Source organism: Pocillopora damicornis, chromosome 14 (genome assembly GCF_964200805.1).
Source record: "Pocillopora damicornis chromosome 14, jaPocDami1.2, whole genome shotgun sequence".
NCBI lineage: Eukaryota > Metazoa > Cnidaria > Anthozoa > Scleractinia > Pocilloporidae > Pocillopora > Pocillopora damicornis.
This window is the reverse complement of record NC_142683.1, coordinates 3,102,939-3,129,279: the sequence shown is the minus strand read 5'-3', so window position 1 is coordinate 3,129,279 and position 26,341 is coordinate 3,102,939. Positions and strand designations below refer to the sequence as shown.

The window sequence follows — 26,341 nt, the reverse complement described above, 5'->3', positions numbered from 1 at the left end:
TGCGTTAACTTCGACTTCGGACAAAAAATAAAACAAGTTTTGTTCATATAACCACTGAAAGAAAAATTAAATTCAACTATCGTAAACTTTTGTTATAGAAAAATAAACCTAAAAGTGAACATTAAACCACCATGTTGATAAACCCTTGTGCGCTGACAATATTTTTGTTTTCAAAAGAGAAGTTATAATTTATGTTTTCACATCGTGCGACGAATACATCTTGTGTTAGAAACAGAAGAAATTCTGGTGTTTCATTGATATCGATAGAACAAATATTAGTATCATATAGTTACCTTGGTATCTGCAAGAGTCGAATGTCCTCCGCTAGCTAAACATTCTAAACTTTGTGGTAAACTTGGGATAAGACCTTCTAATACCTAGAAAAAAAATTAAATTAACTGTAATAAGAATAACAATAAATAACATTTTACGCTAAATAAGTCAAGAGCTTTTCAATGACATCATTCTCTCACCTCTATAGATTCATCCTTTAATAATATACTTAAATCTTGTTGAATTGATCCAACATTTGTCCCTAAAAGTTTCGCCACCTGGAGTGAGGAAAAGAAAACACGTTGGTTAAAGTCTCTCACTTGATTTTTCCGTCAGATTTTTTGGTAAACAAGGATTTCTCTTCAATAAATTTTCAACGCTACGACTCTTGAAACATTCTTTCGTAACTAAAAATTAAATCTTCAAACCGCAGACTTTCGGATTCCGCGCTTCGATGCTTTACACTGGGCTTCAGGGAGAAAGGGAGATTTCTTACCAACTGCACTACACACTCAGTTTTCAACTTCCAAAGAAGTCTCACTTTTTCTTTACCTCATGAAATCCACATGCTATAGTTCGTCTGACCAGCGCATGAGGATCTTCCACAAGCGAGTGAAATGTGGCAGCTAACTCACTCTGGAAACCAGCTGCACCACAGAACAGAAGCATGGCCTGAAGGGTAAAGAAATATAAACATATTCTAGTTCAAACCTTTTACACCCCAACATCAACATGCATATTCTCCGTACTGTTCTTAATATATTTCTTAAGGCAATGAGAAGGAGAATTTAGTCAAAAATTAAGAGCTTTTCAAGTTCGCAATCACTTCCTTAATTCTCATGAGTCTTTTTTGTGGGATTCAGTAGTGATACCTTAGGGAGAAATTAGATGCTAGTCACCCTCAGGGATTAAAACGTTAAAAGAGGGTCTGAATAATTCAACAACTTAATAAATCAGAAGCTTGATTGTTTGGTCACAGTAATTGTCAGTGTTACTTAATCCTTTAACTTCCTAAATCTGATTATTTATTCTCCCCTCTAGCTGCTACACATTTCCTTGTGAATTAGTTATGAGAATTTTGTGTTAGATCAAGATAAAAACTTCTATCAGATAGATTCGAGTATTCTCATTACTTGTTTGCTAGATGGTGTATGCAAATTATAAGGAGAAGTTACATGTTTATTAATTCTGGGAGTTAATGGGTTAAGATGCAATTCAATCCTCATACCGGAAAGTTAAAAGCGCAGCATCTTCGGCATTCAGCTTCCGGATCATCTTCAATAGTAGCACCAGATAAAACAGAGCTCTGAAATAACAGAAAGAGGATTTTAATACCCTTTTAAAGGTAGTGATCAGAAGTAATACTGGATGCACTCTGGAATGGCACACACAAGGGAAGGCAGTAACTGAATCTCCTTGGCACAAATGATTAATTGATCTTAACAGGTTGATTGCAATTACTGTAACTCCAGAGAAAGAATTCAGAAAAAAACCAGATTTCAAAATGGATTGAATGAATGGCTCCCATGGATCAAAGTTGGTATCAGTGCAATTGTGTACCTACCCCTCCCCTAAGCCAATAACAGTAAACTAATAACAAGTTAGGGTTAATTTTGGGTTTGGGGAGGGGTAGGTGAACAGTTCCTAAATGGGCACTACTTTGAACTGAACCGCAAGGTCAAATGTTGGGAGCAAGGCATTGACCAAGTCATTTGTTCCTCATTAAGGAGTCTTTGTACCAGGAAACCTAGAGGCGCCTACCACAATAGGTGGAACTAAACAAACAATTCTATATTTATTGTAGCAATGACAAATTCCTGTTGCTCGACTGTCCAGAAGCTGCACTGAGCTGACATCAGTGAAAGTCTAATGGGTTCCAGTGTAATACAAGTTCCACCTGTTTTCCAAACACTGCCACAAGGTAATTTTTTAAAATACCAAAAACAAACCCCAAAATTAATTTTCTTTTGACAACTAAAACCAAAGAGGAATCTATAGGGATTTACTTACCTGGAGTGCCAGTGTCACACTTCCTACTCTGTTATTTTTGTTTGGATTGCCACAGCAGCACATCTTTTTGTAAAACTCCAAGAACCACTTCCTTTTAGTCTCACTAAGGTTAACTGAGGTCAACAGAAAAAAAAATGGTCAAAACTGACAAGCTTCACCCTCTGTTAAAGCCAGAGATTTCCTGGTTGCCATAACTTGAGACGACAAGGAATATTACCATTCTCCTCTTCTTGAATGAGATGCAAATTTAATGCACTAGCCACCCTCACCCCCTCCCTCCCATAAAGTTTTTGAGTACCCTAAACAGTTATCTGCGACCTTTTCACACCACTGGGTGTAGAGGGTCAGAGCTAAACTAACTTTCTTGCCTAATAAGACCACAGAATTACCTGGCCATGCCTTGAGCCAGGACCCTTATAACCAAAGCACACAGCCTCAACACTTTTTTCAAGAGCTCAATAAGTGTTTACTGGATAAAATTTTTACTTACTTGATAACCCATGGGAAAGTTTTCCAAACAACTGCGCCACTGTGAGGAGAGACTCTGAACACTGCTTGGGAATTTCATCACAGAACTTTTGGACCAAAGGAATGATGACTGATGTGCAAGTATCTGTAAAAATATAACATTTCATGGCTTAGAAACTACACAACAACACAACAACAACAACAACAACAACTTTATTTGTACACTACACTAGTCAAGTATTTATTGCTTTTAAGTAAATTCTTGACCCAAAAATTTTATTTCTGTAAAGAGGGGGTATTTCTAAGGTTAAATCCTGGGTAGTCTGTTTCTGCAGAGCTGTTAATTATGCTGTTCAAGGTAGTTCCACATGACACAACTTTTGATGAAACCATGGTGTGCAACCATTCAGTTGAAAACTATTGAGCAGTACTTTCATGTTAGTGTCAATTATTTGTCCACCACTTCCTTAAGACCTCTAATGGCTGCTTGTTTAGCCTAAGAGGAAGCTTGTGTGTTTTGCCTTATGGCACAGTCAACTGTTACACCCTCGGCAGCTGGTTATGGAAAGGTTATTGAAACCCCTGTGTTTATGACAGTATCATTCACATACATGTTAACTGCATGGACGCATTTCATAGGCTCAGACACAGTGTAGTCAGACAAGCATATATGATTTTTTTGCACACACGGCTGAAAAAAATGCATGACTCATGTTCCTTTGTTATTCAGTGCTATAAGTTTCATTTGTGTTAGATTGTCGAGTAAAATGAAGAACTTTTAGGTTTGAAAAAGCCATGAGTTGACAGCAGAAAAGGTTATCAAAACCTGTGTTTACTACTGTATGTTATACAAGGTGATTCTAAATTTTAGTTCTGTCAGTTCAGGGTCTCCCCCAGATGTCGAAAATGTTACACTGAGAGTTACTTACAACTCTATAATAAAACAGGGATTTCTTTAAATTCCTACCATCATCAAGAAGATTAAGAAGGTTTGTGATTGTTTCCAGTCCTGCAAGTCTCACACTAGTTTCCTCATCATTTGTAAGCTCAACCAGCTCTGGTATGATAATGCTTTGTGTGCTTTCCAACCTGTGGTTACATAAAAATTTTTAATATCCAATATTTTCAAAACTTTAACATTCAAATAGATTCCATGTTGCTGTATGGCTGTTCAGTAATAGACCACAGATGATAGTAAAATGTGGTAAGAACAAATAAAGTGGCACACAGATGCAGGTGAGTGCATCTCTGATGAGAAGGGGGGGGGGGGGGGAGAAGTGTAACACCAAAAATTGAAAGCTGTGGGACTGAGGGGGAATTTGTCACAAATCAAAGACCAACACACTAGAGATTATTTAAATTGTAAAGAGGCTTGTAAGTGTGAAAAAAATTTTCAAGGACAATTCGGGGTATTTTTCCCAGCTTAGAGTACAATGAGCACTCTTCTCCCCCCTTTCAGGATGGTCTGTGGCCTCCACCTAGAGGATGGATTGAAATAGGACAACAAACAACTACATAATGATGGCACCTTACCCTAGAGCTCTTGCTATACTTTCCAGCTGTTGACACATACAAGCTCTGACCTCATAATCAACATCTTGACATAGTGATGCTACCAAAGACATTAACTCCTTCTTTATCCTGCAACAAAACAATTTTTATGAACTGTGTATCAGGGTTCCAAAACTGTGTTCTGCAGGCTGTTTTGAAATTGTGATTTTCAAAGTCAAATTTTTAGCTCATCTAAAGAATTTTCAAATGGTTTAATAACCCTGCAGAAAGTTACAATTTTTATACACATTTTAGAACTTCAGAGCTAAAATTTACATGGTTCTTAGATCATACTGTACTTCTTCTTTATGGAATAACTTTTTCCTTGAAAGGTTAAAGAAAAAGTTTGCATCACAGAGTTAAAGAGTCAGACCTTACCAGTAAGTTTCAAACTTTGGTGCAATTTGTCCAAGAAGCTTGCAACTTGCAAGTCTACAATTAACTGATTGAGAGAGTTGACCCTTGGAGATGGCAATACCAAGGACCTGCAAATAAATTGATGCATTTGTAACTTAAAAACTACTTTGTTTTTTTCACTGTTTATTCATTTAAGAAGCTGTCCTCTTCCAGAAAATATCAACCATAAAATTTCAGGAGCTCTTTCTGTTTCTCTATGACCATAAATTTTCATAATTAATGACCCTTGTTACTTTTCAGTTTGGCGGCTTTTTGTAACACTTGTTTTGAGGGTCAACTATCTTAAGAGAATAGTAACAACCCTGGATCTTCATCATTATTCCTGGAATATTACAATTTAGTACGTTTTGATTTTTATGGTGCTTATTCCAAGGAAAGCTTCTGTGCCATCTTTCAATTTATTTGTAGAGTGTGGTGCCTTATTTATATGAAATAGAGCCTGTGATGCACTTGCTTCATTTCTTGAAAGAGACACTGAACATAGTAATGCAGGTTTAAAAATACCAAAGTATTATCAAAGGTGAAAGAGATTTTATTAATAAATAAGCATCTACCTCTCTTTTTATAACATCTTTTGGAAGGAAATCAATTGATGTCAGGAGGGTTTCAAGCCATGAATTTGCCACCACTGCAATAAAATGATTCATGTATGATTTCATGAGGGTCATAGTCATACATCAAGAGCAAAACTGTCAATAACAGCCAGTAGCTGGTCAAAAGTACCAGCCAGTCAGTTACCTTAACCCTTTCACTCCCAATATCTAATTAGTAATTCTCCATACTATCTGCCATACAATTCTTATGATGTTAGTTCAGAGAATTTGGTGTTGGATCAACTAATAATCCCATAATTTATATTCTTCTCTATTCTCATCACCTACCTGCTTGATATTGTATTGATATTGTAAGGAGAAATTCTGTCTTGGTCACTTGTGGGAGTAAAAGGGTTAAGTAAGTTTCTCCCCCTCCCCAATTTACAATAGGTGCTAGTGAAAAAATGTACATTGATCCAACCACTGTAGGAAAAATATGTACCTGGTTATGGGTGAAATTGAATGAATACTTAACAAGTAACATGCTTATATGTGTACATCAATTGCATGTTCAGTCAACAAGTGTTGTTGAAGTATCAATCTATTTCAAGCCCTTCTACAGGATCAGTAGATCACCAGCTCCTCTAAAGACTAAGGTACTGCAAGCTCCAACCTAGAGCACTAAGCATAGTTTACACAGAACCAAAGCACAACTGACTTAATGTTTGCACTCACCATTGTCTCTGTTGTCAATATTGTGCAGTATGATTGGCAGAAATGATGAAGAAAACATGTATGCTGGTATTGTTCCATTTTGAATGATGCTTGAAAAAGACTTGGTAGCTTCAAGCTGAACATGGAGGGGAGCAATGTACAGGTACTCCTGCAAAAGTATGGTAAACCCTTTACACCCTAACATCAGTATGAAGATTCTCCATACTGTCCTTTTACCTTTTCTTGTGGTACTGCTAAGGAGAAACTTTTTAATGATCACAAGCTTCATCAGTTGACTTGTGACCTTAATGTTTCATTTAGTTTTGGATTCCAGTCACTCTTGGGGGTGAAAGGATTGGTCTGTTTCCTCAAAATTAGAATTTGCTACAGATTTTGTGGTTGTAATAGGTCAAAATGGACAACAAAATGGACAAAAAAATGGTGTGAAAAATATGGGTCACTATCCTTATTTCTGTGGTACAACACATATGAATATGTTTGATTTTCACAAATCCAATTCTGAAAAAAATTGGGCTCTGTTTTTCAAATTTATATCTTTGATATCCTAGTCTCTTCAATATAAGGTTTTTTTTTCACCACATAAATGATCATGTGACTCACCCTAAGAACTGGTACCACTCTTCTGTTAACATCAGCACTGTTCTTCTCTAGAAGTTTGGGTAAGTTATTAATGACACTGAGCTTTTGAATTTCCACTCCAGAACTGTAAATAATAATAATGTTGTTTTTATTAGCAAGATTACTTCACCTAAACATAGTGAGCTGGATAGCCTTCCTTTTTACTTTTGTTATTATGCATTATGTAACACAGTAACAATTACAATTGATAATATTGTACTCTCAACAAGTGTTTTTAAGTCAATTGATTTTGGAAAATTTATAGGAGAACATGAGGTGTAAACTGAATTTCATATTATTGGCAGATTTACCTGAATGTTGAATGATTGTATTTTTTTTTAAAATTCTGATAGACCAGTTTGTGTTTGACAAGATTCTAATTGACTAACATCCATATTCAATATCAGGGAATTTCCTGTAATCATTGTAGTTTTCCATGCTACGCACAATGCATGCATGTGGAGTAGCATGACAAGGCAATTTTGTGAACTAATTAAATATGTGTAATAACAACCGAAAAACACGTCAACTGTGTGTGTAATCTTCAGGGCCTTTATAGATCCCTCAAGCTGACAAATCAACAAAGCACATGCATCTAATTATAAAACCACGCTTCAAGGAACAAAGAGCTGATAAATGAGGAGAGATACGGGGTCAAGTTACGAACAATGATAGAACTTCCTGCTTAGGATGTCTGTGTAGTATTTATTCATATTTTCCACGGGAGATCATGAAAATTTCAACACTTATTGATTGTGTAAGAGGCAATTTTAACAGGAACCACCAAATAACACAATAACACATTCAAGCTTTTGTGCAAAGATTCACCTGGTCCAAAATAACAACAAATTCAAAAACATGCCCAGATATTGGGTTAGATAAAATTCTATCCTGGATTGTCGTGATCATCCAGAGATAGAGGCTTTATAAAAATATTAATAGGATTCATGTGAGAAGATTTAAAAGTTTTCTTGAATAAATACATGCATGAAAAGTTTATTTTAATTCAAAGCAAGTTTTAATGACCACGAGATACAACACAAACAGTCCATCAGCGGATCTACTATATTGATACCACACGCAAGTGACAAAATATAAATTACTAGTGTACAATATTTGCTAGAAGTCACAATATCTAGGACAGGCAGAAGAGTAGGCTTTGCAAAACATTGTTTCCTTTCCTTTAGATGAAATTTCAAGATATTTGGTGCAATTCACATTTCCATCAGCTTCCAAAAAGTCATCTGCTACACGTGAAAAACACATTTTGACCTGACCTCTTTCAAATTTTACTTCATCTAGTTTCGATTACGCCACATATTTTTCAAGGACGTTGCTGAATTCTTAACAGCACAAATCCACACTTCTCCCTTGTCCAAGTATTTAAAAAGTTCAGAGTATAAGTTACTCTACGAAACTAATGGACTTTAAAATGCAGTAAACGTAAGCGCGACAAAGGCCATAGAGAACTGAAATGTTCATTTGAATCGCAACATGCAAACAGTCAAATAGATTTGCCTCTTCAAAAGTCACACAAACTTTTCAGACATGTTTGCTGACGGCTAATACTAGCCTTTCTTAGTGTACACACACCCTCAGACAAAACGTACACCGCAGTCTAAATCCATTATTAATTTTCAAGCTATTTAATGGTTTGTGAGCTTTATGGTCCACTTGTGATTCATCGAAAATAAAGTTAATAATACCTGACATCTCACCGCTCGTTTGAAATCACATTAGCGCACATTGGCCTTTGCCAACGCCACGTTTTTGTGCTCTGACGGTAGCACTTGAAAAAGTAACTAAATTAAGCTCAGCTTTCGAATTCAAGGAAGGCATTAATCCATCTAAAAGAAACCATGATTCAACAAACAAAATAAAAATTGCCATTGTTATAATTAAACCAAGCAAAATGAGCAAACATGCTTATTAGACGTGACGGAAACGAGTGAAATCTACACATAATTCCGTGATCAATTTCACGAACGGTTCGAGATGTTCTTGAACGCAGAATGTTCAGAACTTCAGGCATTTTTGAGCGACGATTAACTTCCAAATTATTGAGCGTTAAGTATGTGATTTGAGGTTTGTATTCAGCTCACCTTAATAGTAACACGGCCCGCTCAATGTCATCAAGACTCTCGTCAACAGTCAGTCTTTCGATTTCTTCTTGAGACTGCGGTAAAATGAGAACATTTTCCAAGATCGTTAGTGATAGTTGAACAGTACGAGCCTATATCATATCTCTCTGTTCAAAAATAAATGCAATATTGACCTTGAGTCCTCGTATGGAACGCTCGGAGCGTAGCTCTTCTACGTCTTCCTCTCCCAGGGGCCCACCAACGAACGATCCCAGGCTCGACATATCAGGACTGATAGCGAAGGCAGTTTGTCCAGTTCATGCTGGAGTGCCTCGCAACTCCACAAAATAAGCCTCTATGTCTCGTTGACAATCATTTTCGAGTACAAAAATCCTCTAAATTGCTCAGTTAATCCATCTGTTTTCAGAAATCATTGACGGATCTTTGGAGTAAACTTATCACATTTGTAGTGCAACTCCCGTGGTCCCACACGGGCGCATCTTATGCGGTGTTCCCAGCAACGATCATTCATCGATTTCCGACCCAGAATAAATATTCTATTTTACAGTCAGTTTTACTCAAAAAATACATCCAGTATGGATTTTAAAGCTAATATATTTGTTTTAAGGAAGTATTCATGTATCGAGAGAATTTTAGCCTGCAAACGGAGATTTGAAAAGTAAGAGTCTGGGAATAATTATTCGATAATTGATCGATTATCATTAGTCAGCGGTTCTTCCAACATGGCCGCTAGGATTGCGCAAAATTGTAGACTTTTGAAATTTCGTTCTTTGGCAAACTTGAGAGTTAGAAATTTCTCCAAGGTAAGTATAGAGACAATGAAGGACTGTCTTCGGCGTCAGCCAAATGATGTATTGATAATCCTGAATAGTTTATCCGCGATTTGATCCGAGTAGGGAGGCCCTGGAGATGAATATTGCTCAATAAACAGATCGAACTTTTCTTCAAAAGAGCAATTTATTGAATTAAAATTGTTCCTCTAAATAATCACATTTTTTTAGTTGACTCACCTTGCATGAATTTAGGAAAAACATCCACTTTATAACCAAAACATCGAAGTGAACGGACAATTAAACCAGGAGCCAATTTTAGAGTAAAATGGAGCATTACAATCAAAATTAGGGGATATATTTTTTGCAACTATACATTGCAGCATTGAGTGATTCTTTGATTCTTACTTAACTCCAACATGCATGTAATCTTCCACTGAATGTCCCATGCCAGGACAGTTCAAGTTGGAGAGGAGGTGGGGGATAGGGGGGTAGGGTGGGGAGATAATTCTTATTCCTGGTTGCACAGTATGAATGCACTAAGGATACACTTTTTATGTTCTGTATTGGATTTCAGTCCATTACAGGGTTCTCCTAGTATTTTTTAAGATTTTTCCAATAATTTGCACCCATTTATACTCTGCTCTTGGATAGAGTGGGATGTTGAGAAAGTAAAATGACTTAGCCCTTAAATTAGGTCATGTTGAAAACCACAATGTGAATGATTGAGTTTGTAATGTTAATTGTCCACCCTAGTGAGTTTCTAAAACTGATCTTTCAAGTGTTGACCCTTCATCAGCACTACAGTTTTTCAGAAACTCACCCCCTTTATTCCCTTTTTCTTTTATTACTGTGACAACTCAACTCTGGCCATTTGCTCTGACGAAGGCTAAATCTTGAAACATCAGCTTTAGAAACTGTTGATTAAACCAAATTATCTTGTAATACCTATCACTGATGCAATACCACAGCTCAGCACTCCAAGTTGTGGCCATTTTGGTCACCATGGCAGGTAGAAAATATGTTTGGCAACTAAAATTTTGGCACAAATCACCAATCAACAACCAACAGATTTGAAAAGGAAGAAATTTGAAAAATCTGTTAATGTTTGGTCAAATTATCAGATGTACAATTGCCATCTTAAGAAAAATTTTTTTTGTGACCAAATTTTTTTCTAAGGTGGCCATTCACCTAAAGGCGACTTTTTGAAAAAGGGAACTTGGAGCCCTCCAACTTCTTAAGAAACCTACCTCCTTTGTTCATGACATGAATGCATTTTCTACATCATTGTGATCTCATGGAAGGTAAAGGGATGACCAACAAACAATTTTTGGGTTTTATAATCAATTTACTTATTAAATTATCCTTGAAATAAATATAACACAAATTTTATAGCTTTTTCATAATTTTTTTTTTTAAAGGAGTTACGCCATGGCTTTATTGGAATGGTTGGCAAGTAAGCCTGAAATAAACTTGTTTTCCAGTTTTATTTATACAGCTTTAAAACATTATTTTATTGAAGCTCATTACCAAATTTTTTTCTTTGCTGGTAGCACTCCTCTGATAAGATTTAACAAGCTCAGTGAGAAAACAGGTGAGCATTAAAATAAATTATATAATTTTTCTGCTTAATTTTCTTTTCAGAAAAATGGATGCTCATCTCAAGGACTGTTGTTGTAATCTCTGGGATGGGAGGGGAGGGGGAGCGGAGATGTTGCATGGTGTCCAATATTTGAGAAAAAAAATCGTGTAGAAAAAGTGCAGTGGGAAAGTTTGGGATGTTTGTTGCATCTTTCCTAAGAAAAAGTAGAATACTGGGTACAGGAAGGTTAGCTTCTCTATAGTTTGTCGTTACTCTTATTTCCAATGCTTTTTAACCTTACTCACCCTAACTTAATTATGCATGTTCCCCACACTGTCCTCTGTACTTTCCCTGAGGTTCTGACAAGGAGAATTTGTGTAACAATCAAGAGCTTTTTCAGTTGGTGGTTGTTTTCTTTATTCTTGCAACCTCTGTGTTTGTTCCAGTGCTGATTTTGTAAGGAGAAATTAGATGCTAGTCAGTCTTGGTGCCAAAGGGTTTTTCTGATTTGTTGTTCAGGATGTGATATCACTGCTAAAGCTGAACAACTTAACCCTGGTGGCTCTGTGAAAGATCGCGCTGCACTGTACCTTATTAAAGAAGCAGAGGAAAAGGGTTTGTATTACCTTTTGTTGATATTTTTCATTATATTGGGGGCTAATTCTTACAGGCCTAGTGATTCATCACTGCAACTGGAGTTCCTTCAGTTTCCTTTAACATGAAGAGGCCTAGACTCTTCTGGGATGGAATGCTGGCCTATAACAGTTCCCCCCTCTGCTGGCATTTTTTTTGGTTGCTGTGATAGTTTATCGGATGGGTATTCCATATTTACCCTTGGGTTGAAAGAAGCACTTTGAGAGAAAAGTGCCCCCCCTCCCCCCCCCCCCCAAAAAAAAAAAAAAAAAAAAAAAAAAACCTGTCTCAATGGTCCTAGCTCAAATCCACAAATCATGCCAGTATAAGGATCCGTGGATTTGTTTGAGGCTTATTAACCCTTTACATCCATCATTGGTGTTCATATTCTCCATTCTGTTCTCTTACCCTTTCACTCCCACAAGTGACCAAGACAGAATTTCTCCTTACAATATCAATACAATATCAAGCAGGCAGGTGATGAGAATAGAGAAGGATATCAATCATGGGATTATTAGTTGATCCAATACCAAATTCTCTAAACTAACATCATAAGAATTGTATGGCAGATAGTAAGGAGAATTACTAATAAGATCTTGGGAGTGAAAGGGTTAACATTTCCTATGGTACTGACAAGGAGAATTTGTTTGACAATTATGATTTCAGCTTCTTATTTTCGCGACCTATACTTTTTATTCAAGGATGATACTGTAAGGAGAAATTAGAAGCTAGTCACTCTTTGGTGTTAAACAGTTAATTGAGTTAAAGGTTGTGATTTTTCTGTTCAACAATGATAAGTTAAGGAATACTTTTTTCTGATTGCACAGCCTGTTGCTTGGGAAGTTTTGGAAACAGGCAGGTTACCAGAATCTGAAAATGTCATTATTTTCTATTTGTCTCTAGGTTTGATAAGACCTGGTGGAACTGTAGTCGAAGGAACAGCTGGAAATACAGGTTTGTATGGAATTATCAATTGTTTTGATTTGTCATGTTATGATTATTTTGTCAAAGAGTGCAATAAGTTGTTGTGGTTTATTGGGTTTCATTGGGTTTATTTTAGGTATAGGACTTGCACACATTTGTCTTGCCAAGGGTTACAAGTGTGTTATTTACATGCCAAATACACAGTCACAGGTGGGTGTCAACAGAGCTTTGTTATAGTTATGAATACAAGGGCATATTAATCCTTTTACTACATGATATTTTTCATCACTTGTCTGTTAGATATTTTTTTGATATTAAAAGAAGAAAATTCTCTCATGGCTACATTTGGGAGCTAAGGTTTAAGAGATTGTCTTGATGATTAACATTCATTGTTGGAATTCAAGTGTCCTTTTTACTAGGAAATGACTCATGGTATTATGAAGAGTTAATTTTAGCTGAGAATTGTTGTTATTATTTTAACATTCACCTTTTTCCATCTGCCATTGGGAATTTGCACATTAAAATGAAAATATTTACATTTTTTTTTAAAGGAAAAGATAGATGTTTTGAAGACATTAGGTGCTGATGTACATCCCGTGCCTGCTGTTCCATTTGATGATCCCATGAACTACAACCATCAGGTGATCATTTCTCCTTATCAAACAATTATTCCATAAGCGTGCATTGGATATGCGATGATAAATAACCAATAAGGCCCATAAGGCTGAGTTGGCTCTAATCATCCCATATCCAACAGGCATAAGTGGATAAATGTTTTATCAAAAAATGCTCCAAAATATCTTTCCAACTTTATTTTGTAAGAACATATTTTTAAAGCATGATATAATGGCTCATAATCCATGATGGCTATAAAAAAGCCAATGAAAACTCTAGAATTGCATTATCCAGTATTAAATAATAGCTTTTACATACCATATAGCTGTTGTCTATTTGAGAGTAGATGGCGGTGGGATGGGAAAATATTTGGGTCTTGCTCATAGCTTAGGGTCTGAGCACAGCAAAGTCTGCCTGTCATAACTGAGAGCAAAGTAATTTTACCATCTAACTCAACCTTAAACTTGGTCCATAACATTTTATCATATAATCCTCCCTCTTTTTTTTTCCTTTCTTTTAGCTGCATCCTCTCCAGGCAATATAGCTTTATCCCTCCCCGCTCATGCCATTGCATAGAGTCCTTGTATAAGAGGAATTTTTGCCTAATGTTTTTCAATAAGAGCATGCACTGGGCTTTATGGGTCCCACAAAAGAGGCTTGTTTGCAACCCAAGTAGCAGGGTGATGAAAACTTACTGAATAAATGCACATGAAGAGTCTTAGAATGCATGTCAGAAATTTTTAACATGAATTTGCCAAGAGAACCACCTGGGGTATGGCTTTAGCTCTGTTTTGTCTGCTAGACATGTAACCCAAGTGAGATGAGAAACACCTTTGACATTTAAAGGAATGCAATTATTGTTAATACTATGGTGAAGAACTAGAGGTTATAGACTTTTCCTTACTTTTGTTTTCTGATTTTCAGGCCAGACGATTTGCTGAAAGCATTGACAATGCTGTGTGGACAAACCAAGTAATTCTAAATGAGGCCACAGTCAATCAAAGTTGGGATGTTGATGAACAGAGGGGCATCTCTTTATTCTGTCTTATTTTTTACACTAGTGTTCCATTGTAGACAAAAACCAGACTCTAGAGTATAAAATCAGATACTAGCATCTAAAATTGGACAACAGTGTCTAATATCTGGCGCTAATGACCGAAATTGGACACTATTGCCACAAATTGGTTTTAGACATCAGTGACAAGTTTTGGACGATATTTCAGACTCTATTGTCCAATTTTAGACACTAGACTAAGTGTGCAATTTTAGACTCAGCTGTCTGATTTTGAACACTTATACTAATTTTAGACACCAGTGTCTGATTTTGGTTTCTATATGTGTCAGATTTTAGATATTAGTGTCTAAAATTGGTCATTAGTGTCTAAAATCTAACACTTGTTATGTCCAAAATCAGCACTGGTGTCTAAAATCTGACAAAAGTATCCAAAACTGCACTTTAGTGTGTAAAACCACACACTTGTGTCAGAATTTGGTTACTTGCATATTAGATTAGACACTAGTGTTGAAAGTTGGACGCAAATGTCTAAAATGGGACTGTGGTGTCTAGAATCAAACACTAGTTTCTTTTCAGCCACTTTTGTCTTATTGGACAATATTATAATATCTCTTGCCTAAATTTATCTATCTTGTTTTTCCCTTAGAGGAAAGCTCGGGTTTTTTGAGCCTTGGTGGTTTTTTTTAATTTGGTTTTATTTTTCATTTACACATCATAATTACCATAATTAATAGATTATTTTATATGATCTAAACATTTGGTGCAAAATAAAGTAAATAAATGATATTTGTCAATATTTATTTAGTTTGACAACATATCAAATAGAAGAGCTCATTTTGAGATGACAGGGCCAGAAATTTGGAATCAAACTGATGGAAGGATAGATGCTGTTACATTTTCCACCGGAACTGGTGGCACTTTAGCAGGTGATGATACATCAGTTCTTCTTATACATATTAATTTAACAGTAGTGGTTTGAACCCAAATGTAACTGTTGACTGTGCAGTCTAAATTCAGGTGGAAGTAGCCTTGTAAAGGTCTGTTGTTTTTTGGGGTGACTGACATTTTGACAATCAGAGCCCATAATAACTTACTGCCAGGTTGTTGAAACATCAGTCATTTCTACCAACAACAATCCTTTTCAGTACTACTCTTACCCAGACTGCAATGGGAGATGTGGTGGCTGAATGGTTGGTGTGCTGGGGTCTGGGTTGAGAGGTCTGGGTTCTAGACCTGGCTGGGTCATTGTATTCTTGGGCAAAACACTTCACCTCCACATTTCCTCTTCACACCCAGGAGTATATATGTGTATCTGCAGATTATCAGGGAAGCTTGATGAACTGCTGGGGTAACCTTGTGTTGGTGTGGCTTCCCATCCAGTGGGGATTAGTCATATACCCAGTCACTTTGTAGAAAGGTAAGCAGGATAGGCTCTGGCTGGGTGGGCTCATAATTCTTACCTTACTAAGACATCAGCTAAGACTTCATGATCCACTCCTCTTTCTAAAATTTGGTTTTTGAAGTTGCTGAAGTTATTGTTGGTTGTGAGAACCACATCTGAAGGTATCACATGGAATAGTTATTATTTATTTTTAATACTAGGTGTTGGAACATATCTTAAATCAAAGAACCCAAATGTCAAAGTTGTTTTAGCTGATCCTGAGGTAACCTCTCACAAAGTAATATTCCATCTTGTTCCATTATTAGCATGAAAACCAGTAGAGGAGAAATTCAAAAGTATGGTGCTATCTGTGCTCCTCTACAATTTCCAATCCCTTTCATGTACAGAACATATCCTCATGTTCTGAAACAAGCATGTTTAACTAAGAAAAGAAAGGCAAAAGAGGCATTCTGGTTAATACCTTGGTGACATTAGGCTAACTTTCCTCTTGTATAATCTATAATGTATTTAAATGGATTAACTATTTTATACAATGACCCCACCCTACCCCCTCCCCACCCTTGCGAGATAAAAATCTTCATGTAGTTTACAGTCCGGGATAGTTATTATATTAGATAACCACGTGACATCACAACATGGCGACCATTTCGGATATCGAGGATTTTCGTACCCAATTCGAAATGTTCGCTGTTTATTCGTTATTACCAGTCGTATGTGCTAATAATTTTATTGGAAATAATTGAATAAAAACTAATCTTTGCGTGTACTTCGTGGTTTACCGTGAGTTTTTTTTTTTTTTTCATGCATATGACATTTTTCCTTCTTTATGTAAACAGGGTAGTGTACTGTACAATTACATCAAAACTGGCGAGTTAAAAAGAAGCGATGGAAGTTCTATCACCGAAGGTAACAGAATTCATTCTTTTCTTGTAGGTGAAATAAACATTAATCCAGTTTTTAGGGAGCTGTTACGATTTGTGTGACGTGGAAAATTTTTCCGAAAAACTCTGTCACTGTGACAGACTTCTCATCCCTTAACACGTCGCATGAATCGAAACAACAATACGCCTACCTTTAGAACGGGGGAACTGATGCAATGAGACGAAACTTCTATAAAAACTTGTTACTCCATCAGGATGAGACGCTTTTTCACCGGAACGTAAGCCCCGACCACACTTATCTGTTTTTAAGAGTCGGCTTTGATCTCAACCGAAATGACTCAAAATGTTTTTGCCCACACACTCCACGTTTTCAAGCCCCTTAGCTATAGGAATATGGTAACTTATCATTTAGAGGAGATGTAATCTCATAGAAAATGATTTTGTATCTGTTTGTATTTTGTTTTTATCTGTTTGTTGTCATATGTTGAAATTTTTCCCCAGGAATTGGACAGGGGCGTGTAACAAGCAATTTAAATGGGGCTCCAATCGATGATGCTGTGTTTGTGTCTGATAAAGAAGCAGTAGAGATGGTTAGACAACTTGATTGGTGTCTGTCTTGATTGGTTTCTATTTTGATTTACGTAGATGATACCTTTGTTCATTAATTTTTACCAAGTAGCTGAGATACTTGACGCGTACTGATATGTCCAAAGTCTCCCGTTTATCCTACCGATAGACTCATTGCCATCTTAATTAACGATTAGATTATGAGCTCGAGAGTTCTATCACGAGATAGTTGATGAGGGAAAAGCCCCCATATCACAACACGAATACCAATCGAGAGAGAATAATCTAATTTTTGAAGTATAAATCTACACGTCGCTTAAAACATATCAGTAGGAAATGCTCATATTATTATCTTATTTTGTTTACAACCACGCAATGTTTTACTACCCTCTTTACTAATTATCTATCACGGAATCGATGGTAAAGCAGCATTTGCGACAGAATGTTGGCAGATTTATAGTAAAAAAAAAGGACTGGAGCTCGTTTTCTATTGGTTTATCGGCGTAATAACCCACTTGGGATGTTGGTAAAACACTCGGTAATTTATTATTGAGTCAGTGAGTTACTTAGTGAGTGAGTGAGTGGGTAAGTGAGGCGGTCGGTCGGTCGGTCGGTCGGAGCGAACGGCTAATGCTCGAAACGTTCGTTGTAGAATCTCTTAACAGTGGCCATGTAATATTATCAATCCTGTTGATAAAACTAAAAAAGTCTTTCACCTGGTCATGAAGCATTTTTCAACCTTTTTCTACAGACCTTTTATTTGCTTCACGAAGAAGGCTTCTTTGTAGGCGCTTCGTCTGGTTTAAACGTTGCTGCAGCCGTGAAGGTAAATTGACTTTTCATCCTTTCAATCTTAATAGCTCTGTTGACTGTTTCTGCAAGCTTAAATCAGTGAATTTGCCAAGGGTGTATTAATTATAATAATAATAGTAATAATAATAAAGATAATAAAGCATTTATTTATACACGATAACAATACAGCGTAGCTGCTGTGGTCGTGTCATGTGTATCTCAGATATGGTCGTGTAAAGTCCGAACCGTGTCTAGAGTAGCCCGACGGAACGAGCGGCGAAACCGCCAGAGAGAGTTGTTCCAGTCTTAACTTTCATGGCAACGTATAGGTTTTTTCTGCCTTTTACTAAGGATTAGTATCAGTTGGGTATCAAAAACCCCGGCCCGAGGAAATGGACAAAAATAGAAGCTTCTCTGAGAATATCATCAATATTGCGACATAAAATCGCCCATGCACCTTCGGTAGTTAAAGTGTTTGTTTGTTTTTATTCGGAAAGTATTCCACTTGAACTCAAATGAGTTCATCGATGTCTTTTTCTTTCACAGGTCGCCGAGATGCTTGGTCCGGGCCACGTGATTACCACATGTCTGTGTGACACAGGGCAGGTACGTTCCAAGTCACGTGATTTTGTTTGACTCGAATCACTACCTTTTCTTACTAACAAAATTTTCTTTCTTTTTTTTTTTTTTTTGTCCCGTACACAATGTAGAAATACTTCACGCGTCTCTTTAGTAAAGACTGGATGGAGTCGAAAGGTAACTATATTTTTGAACTTTTCGCTTAAAACCGCCGCGTTAAAAGTAGATAATTGGATGAAAGAATTTAAGCCCCATATCGGAATTAAGAACTTCTCGCGCTTTTCTGAAAAGCAACCAACGTTGATAAAGGATTGAAATAGTCTCCTTATTTTTCTGTCCCCAAATGCTGGTTTACAATTAATACACAAATTTTTTTCCACCTGTAGGTCTTTTAGATGCAATTCCTGAAAAGTATCGTCATTCCTTGCATTGATGACAACAGTAGTAGTATAATCTAGCTCATGAATGATTTTGACAATTTTTCCAGTGATCTACGCACATGTTGGAGAGCAGATGAAGTTTTTCCTTCATGTAACCCAACTGGTTTGTACCAGACATAGGAACCATTATATACCCCATTCACACCAGCAAGACACGTTTAGTTAAACCAAGTTGAACAGAATGAAAATCAGACACAGGTTACTGAAAAACTGAATTTTCCCATGGGTTCAAGTCATCACTGACTTGTATTTTCCATGTGCTATAAAATTGGAAGTCGACAAACATCTGTCTAAACAGAGCTTAAAGCCAAGTTTGAGAAAACAGTTTTAAAACATGTTTAAGCTTTGGTGTGAATTGGGTATAAACCAGAATGCGTTGAAGCCGATAGACAAATAATTGGATCAACAACAACAACAAAAAATAGGAAGCAAACAAACAAACAAAAGAGGAAAGGAAATCAGAAACAAATGAGGACATTTGATGTCATGGTTTTGAAAAAGACCGATGATAAAGGATCAAGATCGCCTCTATTGTTTCGTAGGAATATGGGAATAATTTATTTTCAATGGCGCACTCACCAAATCCTCCCTCTCTCTCACATTCTCTTTCTTTACTAATGCACAATGTAAAAATGATTCAGGACGCTGTCAACTTTAAAACGCATATCAGACTAGTATAATTTTAAATTCAGTTTTCGTCTCGGCAAGAATTAATTCAAAAGCAGAAGGGAATGTGTTTTATTGTACATTGACCTGGCAAACAACTTTCACTCAGGAGTCTTTAACGTTTAAAAATCCGATTTATAAGGTGACAGTGCCATACAAAAGGAATTACTAATGCTACATAAGTCCCGGTATTGATTTTTAAAGCATAAATACCTAAAGAGACCTCAATTGAAATAACTAACTAGGTAGAGAAATTGTGCAAGAATTAACTAAATGCAAGTCCCAATTTACACGAAATTAAAAATCTTGCTGACAAAAAGATAAACAGGAGAGTCTTTAAACTCTGCCGTAAATGTCGCCTCAAACTTTACGGCTCAAATATCTAGTACGTGAAGTCTTCATTAAGTTTAGTTTACAGTTATCTGACAGTCGCCAGCAAATTACGAAATTTTTCGCTAAGTTCAAGCTAACCCTTTCATCCATAACAGTGATTAGCATCTCATTTCTCCCAACATTACCACTCCCGAATCACACACTAAGGTAATGAGAATATAGGAAATGATCACCAACTGGAGAAGTTCTTGATCGTTAAACAAATTCTCCTTGTCAGCACGTTAGGAAATGTTTAGAGACCACTATGGAGATTATGCATACGTATGTTAGGGTATTAAGGACAAAAAGAAGTGATGCCGACAGATAAAATCATAGGCATAAATGTCTCATTGATATAGTAATGGAAACCAGCCATTTCGTTGTGTAAAGCCTCAGTAATGACGGAGAAGCGGAACTGTGTTCTTACAGCTTTTACTGAACAGATCCCCGTCCACGAGTTTTGTAGTCCACTACGTTCCTGCTGGCTTAATGATTGGTTGCTAAGGATGACGACGCAGTCCAGCTAGTAAGGTCTGTAGCGGTAGTTGGAGAGCTGGTGTGACTGGCGATGATCATGCTGTATAACAAACCAAACAAATGTTCAAAAGCCAAATTAGAGAAAATCACAAACGCATCAACCAATGATTGACTTTGTTCTAGCATAACTCATACAATGCCAGCTAAACCAGCGAGAATACTGACCCTGGCCGGGGCACCCCGGTAACGATTGTCTTGATTTTCCCGCGGGTCCCGTGGTGAGTTGTTATAATTACCGCGCGAGAAATGGGGCTGATTTGGCCCAGGTTCCCGATAAGAAGGCCGCATATGAGACCACGGCGTAGGTCTGTTTCCTTGGTAACCGCCTGAATTGTGACGCGGTGCCTGCTGCCTATAAGAGTTGTTTCGTCTTGGATCATTGTAATCACGTGATGATGGAGGTGTACCCAGAATGGATCTTGAATGAGGAGGATGACCATGTCTTGGGTAGTTCTGCGGTGGGACTGAGTATGACCTGAAGGGAGGAGCGTGGCTGCCCGGTGTAGATAGACGAAATACCTCACCTCCGTGAAAACTGAGACAACAAATACAAACACTTTATTCGATGGTTTAACATGATACGCGCGGATGTTTTGCCAGTTGCAAAACATTTTGAGGAGCAATACGCTCGTTTATGTGGAACAGACTCTGCTTGGTCGAAGGTGGGAAGTAGGGTGGTTCAGTGAATAAATAGATGTGAACTAGCAGGGAATCCTGACTAAACGCTGGAGGGGGGGATGGGGGCAACTACGGTCTAGTATGGCGTAAAAGATGGCGTAACATTTAGTACTCCAAGTCGCTTTACGTCTCAGAAATAAGAGTAAGCCTGGACACTACTAAGTCACTAGCTAATTAACACTCAAACTTTTCTATTTCGCTTAACCAAACCTCCAAAAAGATGAGTACTTGCTGAAATCAACTGAATTTCTTTGTATCGAACGTATTTTAATAATGAGAAGTATTCGCGATGTAAAGTCGTCACTCCATGCCACAAGCATGCCCTTGCTTTTGAGCGACACGCGCGTCGCAAGTCCCCTCGCAAAGAGGATAGTGCCTCTGTTGCACGTTGCGCGTTTTCTTCGCGCGCTACCCTATATCGGGTGCCTGAGTATCTGTTTATGCTAGGTCTCTCGGTTTTCTTATGAACGCCATCAGTTCACTTACTTGAGCATTCTTCTTCCAGCGCTGTCAATTTGAGCGAACGACGTCCTGTTAGGATTCATTCCTGTGACCGGCCGATATGGAGCATTTCTGTCATAACCCTCAGGCTTCAGAACACGGGCTGGAAGTCTGAGCATTAAAATGAACAATCAAAGGCACTTCGACATTAGCTTAGTTTGACTTAAATCATGTTTGTACTGAGTCCTGGTTGAGTTACAGGGGTGGGGGGAGGAAAGGAAGGTGTTTCTCAGAGTGAAGGGTCTGTTGACAACCCAACAAGGGAAGGGAAAGGAACGGTGCGGTATGTAGAAGAGGGATCCCCCAAGGGAACGGGAAAGGTTCGATTTTCGTCCAATTCTAGCATAAACGATTTTGGGACGTTTTGTCTCAGGAATTTTACGCTTATTTTCTTCGTAAGTAGAAAAACGTTTGACAAGGTTTTAATTTTTCAGAGTTACATTTTGTTAATTGGGAGAGGGTTAACGTTTTCGGCTGCTAAATATTAAAACTGACTTACTCTGCTTTGGGTAAAACATCTGCTTTGAAAATATGATCGTCATCGTAAACAGGATCCGTGAACAGGACACTGAAACCAGGAAGCATAGAATTTAATAGATAAATAATCATCACGACAAGTTTTATTTGTAGAACAAGAATTACGATTGAGTGATCGACAATGAAGAGAAAGGTAGCTTTGACAAGGAGAGAGCCACAACGGAAAGACCTTCCGACAAAGACCTTCCAACGAAGATCTTCCCACGAAGACCTTCCGACGAAGATTAAGGGAAAAGACAACAACGAAGATGACAAAGGAAAAGGCCGGGCGTCAAACACAAAGATTCATCGACGACCACGATAACGACGACGCGCCGCATGCAAAAACCACTACTGCGATGACCGAAAACAATTAAAAAAAAAAAAAAACGACGCTAACAAATACACTCTTGGGATGTATGTTATCATGTACCGTACGAAGAGATTCAGTGGCAAAGACAGGAAAGGAGTGGGAAGGGCAAAATGCAACAGGATCATGGGACGACGCCTTCTCTTCTAACAAACAGGATGTAACATCAGTTTCCATAATCTTCATACTCTTCTATATACATCTCCTTTGGTACTGACAAGGAGAATTTGTTTAACAATCAAAGCTTCCTGGGTTGGTGATCATTTCCTTTATTCTCATGACCTTAATGTTTGATTATGGGTTGGTATTGTAAGGAGAAATTAGATGCAATTCACTCTAGAGGGTTAAAGAGTAAACCGTAGGAGTATCTTACCTTATCGTTCGGTTGTCCCGTAAGTCGTAAAGTTGAGGTATGGGAGATGGAACAGTTCTGCAATAAGGTACAAGTATGATCGGGTAAATAAGCGTCCCCTTACAGTCGAGGATACGATGAAATAATTGTGTCTATTGATTTCACAATCAGTTTACATCAACCCCACGACTTTATTTGTTCGAATTCAAAGGAAACTACCCATTAAGCTACTTCATCTTAGTTATAGCACTCCTATACACTTCATATTTTTAAATTTTAGTGTTCGTGAACACAAACTTTGCAGAAAATCCAATCACCAGGGCAGGTAAGAGGCCAGGTTGCTGAGAGAGATTCAAAATGGCGCCACCCGTGATTAAATTTTAGGATTATTTAAAGACAATTTTCGAAAGGCTAGTTTACGCTCTGGAATCTCAAAACGCAGTCAATATCATTATCTCAGGTATACGTTTTTACAGCGAAAGTAAAAATCGCGTGATATTTGAAGCACACATCTCCATTAACAGTGTTACTCAGATGGTTACAGATCAGTCATTCATTCTTACTTGTACGGTAAAATAGGAACGTCGTCTGGTTCTACTTTTCCCGACATGCCACCACTTAGATTAGCCACGATTTCAACCGCCTGCAAAGAAATAAGGAGATAACTTAAAACGTCTGATGAATAATGTTAAATTTCTTCTAAGCGAAAAACCTCTGAATCATCGTTGGCGCCTGTTTCTGGATCTCAAACAGTGGAGACGAGCGAAAAGAATGAGAGCCCAAAAAATGGCGTTCCCAAAATAAGCGGGAGCGATACAAAAATGCAATACGAGATACAGCCGTTTTTCTGACAGCTGTAACAACTGCATCCCCTTGCTTGTCATCGTCTCCACTAATTCAGAGCCTTGCACGGGTTGCTGTCGCTAGTGTCAGCTTAACACAGGATTTCAATTAACCCTTCACGCCCAAACATCACAATGCATATTATCCATACTGTTCTCTATGCATTTCCTAAGGAGAACTTGTTTAACGAGCAAGGGCCTCTTAAGTGGGTGATTATTTCCTCTGTTCTTGCGACCCTAACGTTTAATTAAGGGGTGATATTGTAAGGAGAAATTAGATACTAGTCACTCTTAAGGGTCACAGGGTGAATCGTTGACCCCATTAGATTGGATCGCTATGATCACACAGTTAACAGTAGTGAAGTAGTGTTCCACTGTCATCAATCACTGGAATAATTCTGTAACTCCAACGACAACTGGAAAGGAAAAGAAAAAAATAGTTCTACAGCCCGAATTATACCTCTTTGATGCCACCTCCTTCATATAAACCAACAAAGAAGTCAAAGATGGGATTTCCCTGGCGTAGAAACAAGCGATCTTTACCGCGATTGTTCCTTTGCACTGAAATAAATGAAAGCAAAGACATCCTTAGTTGGAAGCAGCAATGTAAGTGCACAAGTCCTTAACATATACCACCGCCGCAGTATGACGCAAGACGCTTAGCTGTACAAAGTCTGTACGAAATCCGAGGAGTAAAGCAGCTATGAGGTTGTTAACAAAGCGAGAAGTCATTGGCACTACTGATTGGCAGAGAAGTTCGGAACACCATACAGACGATGTTCAAACGTTTCTTGGCAGATTATGAGATTTGATTAACCCTTTACATCCTAAGATCAGTATGCATATTCTCCATACTGTTCTCTATACATTTCCCAAGGTGCTGACAGGGAGAATCTGTTTAGGAAACAAGAGCTTCTTTAGTTGGTGATCATTTCCTTTATTCTCATGACCTTAGTGTTAGATTCAGGGATGATATTGCAAGGAGAAATTAGATATTGATCTCTCTAAGGGGTTTAAGGATTAACAGAAGGAATTCAATAGAAAGATACGAAAAAGACGAGTCTGTTTTACATCATAGTTATCAAGGATCGTCAAAAAAAATTATCGAATGATTGAAACTCTTGGTGGTTGCGTTGAAAGTTTCCTCATACAAATACATGAGTATGGAGGCAAGAGCAAGTTACCATTTATGTAAGATAGGACGAATCAAACTTACTTTCAAATTCAGTGAGATCTGGATATACTCCACTGAGAGCACCGAGAAGTCTCTTCTCGTCAACAAACGGTAACAGGGCTACACCTTGAAAGAGAACAACGATAAACATGTGAGGTCACAGTTTAGAGCGCTTTTCGATTGGGCGTCGTAAAATCAAAACCACAACAGCCAATGAAAGCGAGGCGAGAACTCAAAGTAAAACTAATAAAAATGGCTGAAGCGCGGGAAAACGCGGGTGACCGAGTCACGAGCGGTTCTAATTTTGCATCTGATTGGTTGAGCCTACTTTACCTTGCCATGCGTATTTCTTCCCATTGAGATCGATTTCAAAATCCAGTGGGTAGAAATCTATAATTGGCGACTCCTGAAAGGCGAATCAAAATGCGTTCAGTAGAGTCTCTTTACTCCCCAGATCTTGTTAAAATTCTTCGCAATATTCTTCATACACTACGTTTCCTATAAACAAAATCCAGAACTGTTAGTGAAGAAAATAAGATTACAATACAAACGATACTTACTGGGTGAGACATCAGCTCTCTCCAGGTTGGAGGAAGAAAGTTTCCGCTGGCAGCTGGGAATACTCCCATCAGTTGCTCCAGAGGCTTAAACTGAAAAAAAAAATTAATAAAAATAACATATTAGAAACTACCTTTAGACTTCCTCAGTAATGTACCACACATTTTTCGGAGCGCATAATTTATGCGCGATAGCTGTGCACACAATTAAGCACTGCAGCATAGTCTTAAAGCCGGAGCTTGTAGAAGAACAGAGTCATCATTTCACCAATAACAAACACGTCGATCTAACAATTTATTCGCTTCTTCGCTCAAGTAAAATACAAAGGAATTGTCAGAGCAAAATAGAAAAGAAGAATGTGAATTAAATAGCGCGACAATTAAACATAGAGCTCACGTCCAAGGGATTTACATGGTAGATACAAGGAATAGCAACTCCGACCTCCCTCATCCTACAGTTTTATTCCTGAAAAGAGTTTTTAACTCGATGTTTTAAGTGGCGGAACGGGACCACAATGCAACATCGGCCCGAACACACACAACCACGTAAGTACACGCGCGTATGCTCTCAAGTTTCTGAACGCACGCAGGTGCATGAGCGATTATGCGCACTTGTTATTTAAACACAGTGAAACAAAATAAAACATTTTTTTTCAGATTTCAATTCGGTTTTGTTCCATTAATTCTTACCGGTTGTGTTCCTTTTTCAAAAGAGTTTGGAAGTGATGCAAGGTCACGGAAATCTGAAGCGAAGGGAGCGTAATGATATGGATAAAACCACTTCCAAGACGGACAGCCCTGAAAAAAAAAAAAACGTAAAATAAATGATGAAACTTCAAGCGCTTTTCGATTGATTGTAATGAAACCAA

At 37.7% G+C, this 26,341-nt stretch overlaps 3 protein-coding genes across 4 annotated transcripts in view; 1 reads left to right on the top strand and 2 right to left on the bottom strand.

The window, feature by feature from the left end:
* The window catches only part of LOC113683632 (serine/threonine-protein phosphatase 4 regulatory subunit 4), a 14,470-nt gene extending 5,106 nt beyond the window's left edge, over positions 1-9,364 (bottom strand). Inside the window, exons 1-14 of the mRNA XM_027200888.2 lie at positions 8,881-9,364; positions 8,708-8,781; positions 6,588-6,690; positions 5,988-6,135; positions 5,274-5,347; positions 4,681-4,787; positions 4,285-4,392; positions 3,719-3,840; positions 2,774-2,896; positions 2,284-2,396; positions 1,502-1,579; positions 826-945; positions 474-551; positions 294-377 (exon numbers count right to left, since the gene is read on the bottom strand). Coding sequence (XP_027056689.2) covers positions 294-377; positions 474-551; positions 826-945; positions 1,502-1,579; positions 2,284-2,396; positions 2,774-2,896; positions 3,719-3,840; positions 4,285-4,392; positions 4,681-4,787; positions 5,274-5,347; positions 5,988-6,135; positions 6,588-6,690; positions 8,708-8,781; positions 8,881-8,970 — 1,422 coding nt within the window. The 5' untranslated portion in view covers positions 8,971-9,364. The remainder of the gene's footprint in view (positions 1-293; positions 378-473; positions 552-825; positions 946-1,501; positions 1,580-2,283; positions 2,397-2,773; positions 2,897-3,718; positions 3,841-4,284; positions 4,393-4,680; positions 4,788-5,273; positions 5,348-5,987; positions 6,136-6,587; positions 6,691-8,707; positions 8,782-8,880) is intronic.
* LOC113683622 (uncharacterized) lies at positions 9,217-19,892 on the top strand. Its single transcript, XM_089193305.1, has 16 exons — positions 9,217-9,510; positions 10,899-10,933; positions 11,031-11,071; positions 11,579-11,674; positions 12,596-12,646; positions 12,753-12,826; positions 13,168-13,257; positions 14,156-14,203; positions 15,052-15,172; positions 15,849-15,910; positions 16,485-16,554; positions 17,031-17,119; positions 17,848-17,922; positions 18,435-18,494; positions 18,599-18,644; positions 18,854-19,892. Exons 1-16 carry the CDS (start codon positions 9,430-9,432, stop codon positions 18,898-18,900), a joined length of 1,086 nt encoding a protein of 361 aa, XP_089049431.1. The 5' UTR covers positions 9,217-9,429; the 3' UTR covers positions 18,901-19,892.
* The window catches only part of LOC113683609 (5'-3' exoribonuclease 2), a 20,421-nt gene continuing 13,701 nt past the window's right edge, over positions 19,622-26,341 (bottom strand). For both annotated transcript variants that reach the window (XM_089193234.1, XM_089193235.1), the window contains 11 exons: positions 26,163-26,270; positions 25,476-25,565; positions 25,249-25,321; positions 24,958-25,041; positions 24,202-24,302; positions 23,463-23,542; positions 22,921-22,977; positions 22,161-22,229; positions 21,647-21,772; positions 20,648-21,017; positions 19,622-20,522 (listed from right to left, as the gene is read on the bottom strand). In XM_089193234.1, the coding sequence (XP_089049360.1) occupies positions 20,469-20,522; positions 20,648-21,017; positions 21,647-21,772; positions 22,161-22,229; positions 22,921-22,977; positions 23,463-23,542; positions 24,202-24,302; positions 24,958-25,041; positions 25,249-25,321; positions 25,476-25,565; positions 26,163-26,270 (1,212 nt within the window). In that variant the 3' untranslated portion in view covers positions 19,622-20,468. The remainder of the gene's footprint in view (positions 20,523-20,647; positions 21,018-21,646; positions 21,773-22,160; positions 22,230-22,920; positions 22,978-23,462; positions 23,543-24,201; positions 24,303-24,957; positions 25,042-25,248; positions 25,322-25,475; positions 25,566-26,162; positions 26,271-26,341) is intronic.

Coding starts and splice junctions, on each gene's coding strand:
- LOC113683622 (XM_089193305.1), top strand. CDS start 9,430: ATGGCCGCTAGGATTGCGCAAAATTGTAGACTTTTGAAATTTCGTTCT. Junction 9,511..10,898: donor GAGTTAGAAATTTCTCCAAG/GTAAGTATAGAG, acceptor TTTTTTTTAAAG/GAGTTACGCCATGGCTTTAT. Junction 15,911..16,484: donor TTGTTTTAGCTGATCCTGAG/GTAACCTCTCAC, acceptor TTATGTAAACAG/GGTAGTGTACTGTACAATTA.